This window comes from Lolium rigidum, chromosome 7, assembly GCF_022539505.1.
Source record: "Lolium rigidum isolate FL_2022 chromosome 7, APGP_CSIRO_Lrig_0.1, whole genome shotgun sequence".
Classification (NCBI taxonomy): Eukaryota; Viridiplantae; Streptophyta; class Magnoliopsida; order Poales; family Poaceae; genus Lolium; species Lolium rigidum.
Genome location: NC_061514.1, coordinates 142,582,574 through 142,587,713, shown reverse-complemented (window position 1 = coordinate 142,587,713; position 5,140 = coordinate 142,582,574). Strand labels below are relative to the sequence as shown.

Here is a 5,140-nt window from a genome sequence, read left to right as displayed (position 1 = left end):
CATTGTGTTTATGTCCAGGCCGCCATTTTTAGGTTTACAATTTTCCATTACAAGAACAGGAGCACATCTCGAACAGAATGCAACAAGGTCAGAGAATTTTTTTTTTCCAATGTAGAGGTTTGGTACGTGGTCGAAACCTTCTTATTCTGTTGGTTTCTCCTAGACCTGACATTTTTCAACGAATTTGAAGATACCACATGTCCACAAATTTTTGACACAGCTCTAAACTAGCAATATTCTTGTGCCTGCATAAGATTCATTCCTACCAGGCGTCTCCTTAGCTTGCATATCCCTTTCTGTGATGGAGTCTTAGTGTGTTTTATTTTTCTTAAACTACAAACAGGAGCAGATGACGACAATGACATGCCCATCAGCATTGATGTTAAAGATGTTCTTGATGTTGATTTGCAAAAAAAGATAACTGTAGCATTTGATTCAAATACAACTATACAAGATTTATCGATCATTTTGGTCTCGATCTTCATACTTTATGGCAACTTCTTCGGATTATTCCTTCACACACATCTGTCATTACCTAATCCTTTAGGCCATAAGAAAATGTCTATTGGTAATCTCACGAGCCGGCCTAGGACTGGGTTATTGAGTTACTCATACAGGTAGATATCCTGCCTTCATATATCATGTTACTGTTTTCTATATTTAGTGATCTTGATTTTCAATGAACTCCAATATTAGCAATGAGGTGTGCAGAAAATGCCATCGATAGTTCACTACTCATTTTTTTTGGCGCACATTTGGGCAGAGCACTCATGATTATTTTTGGTTAGGGACTTAGTATAGCCTTAATAAATTGTTCATGCTTTCTTAATTTAAAACTGCAGTCCCTTGCATAGACAGTCCTTGGTTTTTGAGCTGCAAGGATTGTTGCTGTATGAACATTGCATTTTGTTCTTTATCAGACACAACTAATTTCTTTGTTTGTTTATTAAATACAGGCATTTCTAGTTTATATTTCAAGTTGGCTTGGTACAAATTGTGTGAATTAGTTTTTATGGACAATGTAGCTGATTAACATTTGTACTGTTCTGTTAACTATTTGCCAGAAGTGGTTGCTGCTTTATTTATTTTTCAATGGAAGAAGTACATTATGTGAACTAAATTTTGTACCTAATTGCAGTTACAAGACTGGAACTACCGACACCCATTCACTTCTGATAGTGATTTCTATTCTCAAGAAGCAACAAGCGAGAATTTTGTCTCTCAAGTAGTGGAGCCAAGTCAATTATATCGACCTTGTCAAGAGTTATGATGACATGTTGTAGACTTCATTTAAGGTTTTATCTTAATTATTATTATTAACACATCAGGTCCGTGGAACAGTTACAATGACTTTGAGCGTGATAAACAATGGTGGAGAACACCTTTTTGTCCGGTTTTCTTGCAAAGAGCAGCCTAGGATCTGCTCTTAGGATGGTCCTTGGATCTGAAACTGTAAATGCAAGTCAGTTTGTGCAATCTGCATTTTGTCAACTGAGTTCTTTCGCTGACAGAAACTCTCAAATCCTCTTCGGATATTGAATCGAAGGTTTCTGCCGAGGAATCCCTGGATAACTCTTGTACCAAATGAATTGCAACAGCATAAGATTGATTCAAAGGCTTTTGGTACAATTCAGGTTCTCAGAGTGAACCTGCATATACTGCTGCAGTTGTTAAAAGTGAAGGAAATAACCTAGTTCATATGAATGTCTTGAATCCTACATCAACTTCAATTATACTGCTGAAATAATAGAGACGAGGATAACTATCAAATCCATACTTGTTCGAGCACATACAAAGATACGAAAATACTTTTTGTACTTAGACACATGCGGGTGTGTGCTTCAGTATCAATGAATAACAATTGTTTTAAATAATAATAATTAGGCATCAATACATTATAATGCTAGAACTATTTTTCCTTCCGGTCTGTCAACTGTCGGACACGTCCTAATATCATGGTCCGCAGACTTGCAGGCGCTGCAGAACCTGGTTTGATGTACTCCAGCTCGCCCACCAGGTGTATCGACAGCCGGGTACCCCTCTGACGTCTTCTCTTTTCGGCGGACATTGCTGTCAAAATGCGAAAACAATCTTCGATTTGATGGTCGTCCTGCTTTCCTTTTTATTGCTGGAGCTTTGATTGATCCAACATCTATCCCAAAATTTCTCGCCCTGTCATAGATTTTTAGTCCATTGGATGAATATTCAGTGGAATCAGCACTCTCGGAAATATCAGGAGCATCTCCAGTTGTGGTTGCAGGGCATGTATTATATCCAACCTGGCAGGTTGTGCTGATTTTTGATTTGTATGCAGCGATGTATTTATTAGCCTTTTCAATAGCTTTCATTGCAATATCAGTTGTGGTGCCATCATACTGTCCATTGCTAACTAAATCCAAGCTTGACATGTATAGCCTCTTATGCCTCACCGTTCGAGAAATTGCCTTCATATCCACATTTGATGGCCTATGACTTAATCCAAAAAATCCTTCTCTTGCAAACTTTGTCCATCTCTTCATAATATGGAAGTCAGGAATAGAGGTTATCCCTTTGTTAATCATCAGCTGCAAATCATCAATAAATCATTTGCATATCACAAAACAAATAGACCAAATAATGGCTATACAATTCGTGATTGGCACAAGAAATATACCATTATAATATGGCAGCAAATCACCCCGAAATGTTCAAATAAACCACATTCACACTTGTAAGATCCAACACTGTGGTTTACTTCAATTCTGTATCTCACTTTGCACCAAGAGTCCCTGCTAACTGCATCAACATGCATGACTTCAAACTCCTCATTGCCATTATTTCTTTCTAATACATATGACGCTGACTTCCGTAGCTCAATCTTAAACAGTTTGAATACACTAGGAGTGTATAATTTCGCTGCATGCTTCTCTATTGGATACCCAACCAGAATTTCAGTAGTTCGCTGGAAGGAAATATTCATGACAAGGTGATTATGTATGGTAAGTATTAACAGAGAACATTGTACAGGGGCGTGCAGATTCATATTCAATATTGCTAGATTCATAATATTAGCTAACAATTTCAGATACATGCTAATGAGAGAAAAATAGCTTACTCTTCATTTTCTGGGATTGGTTCAAGCTCAACTCTGCTCAATAGCTCCATGAACGATAACTGTTCATTTCCTAAAAACGCCGCGGAAGAGCACCCAACTTGATCCCCACTGCCCATATTCACGTTCGTAGCTTCCAACAATCAGGAGAAGAACCAAAGGAAAGGCTGCCCTTCGCCGCCAGATATTAAACTATCGATGAATATGCAGTAGAGTTATACCTGGGATTAGGCATTTCAATGAAGTCGACGTCGCCGGAGAAGAAGGATGCCCGCCACCGCCAGAGCTACGCCGTTCTGGGGAGTGGGCGAAAGGGTAGCTCCTTGCTCCCGGCCGCCAGATCTAAGACAATTAATGAAACGGGAAATTTAGGGGTTGGCGGGCACCGGTTGGGTACAGGTCTCTTTAACTCGGAGCCAACCATGTACAGTATGGGAGCCGGCCAGGTACAGGTCTTCGTACGTATTCACATGGTCACATACCGGCAGTGCTAATATACGGAATATAAGAAACAATATTATCCCTCCATCAGCGCGAATCGTGAACAAGCAGCGGACGGTCCTAACATGACCGGTAGGCCACGGCGACGCTAGAAAAACCGCTTTGCAAGTGGGGCCTAAGTAGGGCGGGAGGTGGAGCGGTGGGGGCGCCATGGACGGACGGACGGGCGTCGCGCGCGCTGGGAGCTGCGCTGGTGGTCGGTGGCTGCGTACGTGGTGGGTGCGGGAGTACGTCTGGGTGCACCGGTGCAGCAGCTGTGCCCGGCCGCCGCCTATGTATCTGTGATCGCGAGAGAGAACAGTGAGGACTGAGGAGAGTAGCGCCGATGGAGCCGAGCGAGAGCGGCTGACTCTGAGCGGGTCTCCATGGAGGCGGGTGGTGCGCGCCTCGCCGTTTGCGCTCGAGCGGCTGGCAGGGTGCATGCATGGCGGTATGGCATGGATCATATCGAGCGCGAAAGGTAAGGGCCGGTTGAAAGCTGGGCCGCTCTCGGCTCTTGCTATCCGATGAAACAGTCGTCTTTGTTGAATGTTGGTTGTTGGATAATTTTTTTTTCGAACCATGCAGGAGAACTGATGTATTATATTTTTTGCGAAACACAGTACAATCAAAGACGCTCATACATACGCGCACACACTCACCCCTATGAACGCACACACGCACACCCTACCCCTATGAGCACCTCCAAGACTGCATTGAAGAATTGATCCGGCCTAAAAAAGGCAAAGAGTACAAAACAGAATATAGTCTTGTGAAACTCGACCTGAGCAAAAAAAGGAAAAGGGAAACCACTGTGGTTGTTGGATAATCTGATCCGATTACCCACGCCATTGATAATTCCACCTATGATAGTAGTAAATCGACATCTACATCCAAACTAAATGAAGATAAACATCCAAGTTAGTTTCCAAATTTGTTTTACGAATACGAATGAATGAGGCACTAGATTTCTTTAAATCAAATGCCATATGCATTCAAGTAACAATTTGTATATATAACTAATCTTTAGTTTCGAAATAGAAACCTTAGTCCCAGTCTCTGAATTAATTGATGCACACAACAATTTTATTACAAAGTTTTATAGTTCAAGAGTTGTACATTTTTTAGGTGGCACAATGTGCACATTAAGATCAATGAAGGAAAACATACAAATATGATGTTTATCTTGAATCCCTCTAGAAAGTCTGTCAACCATAGTGGTTGTTATAGGATTAATGCACTAGCCAAGTTTGCAAAAGACCGATCTGGTGCAGGAGGGCTAGTCAATTATATTCAACACCTCCCCTCACATCTAGACCGGTTGGCCTTTTTTTAGATCTCGCACAGGGCTTAGACGTGTATCCCTAGATTTGTTTTAAGGGAGGCCACAAATATATATTTTAGATACTGCGTTGGCTAGGATTTGAATCCAGGACATTGTGCTCTGATATTATATAGGATTGATGCACTAGCCAAGTTTTTCAAAAGACTGAACTGAGAGATACATTCTAACACCCCCCCCCCCTCACGTCTATGGTTCCTTTTTTTGGAGTCTTGACGTGCGCAACG

The 5,140-nt window shown here is 41.5% G+C and overlaps 1 protein-coding gene across 1 annotated transcript; it reads right to left on the bottom strand.

Moving 5' to 3' along the window:
• Window positions 1-1,895: 1,895 nt before the first annotated feature.
• LOC124672094 lies at window positions 1,896-2,959 on the bottom strand. The gene is made up of 2 exons (XM_047208380.1): window positions 2,678-2,959; window positions 1,896-2,564 (listed from the first exon to the last, which is right to left on the bottom strand). The coding sequence occupies exons 1-2, from the start codon at window positions 2,957-2,959 to the stop codon at window positions 1,896-1,898; spliced, it is 951 nt and encodes a 316-aa protein (XP_047064336.1).
• Between the last annotated feature and the right edge of the window lie 2,181 nt (window positions 2,960-5,140).

What these genes read in the sequence shown, in the direction of transcription:
- LOC124672094 (XM_047208380.1), bottom strand. Translation starts at nt 2,959, where the DNA reads ATGAATATTTCCTTCCAGCGAACTACTGAAATTCTGGTTGGGTATCCA. An exon ending in GTTTATTTGAACATTTCGGG is followed by an intron (nt 2,565 to 2,677) that starts GTGATTTGCTGC and finishes GATGATTTGCAG; the next exon opens with CTGATGATTAACAAAGGGAT.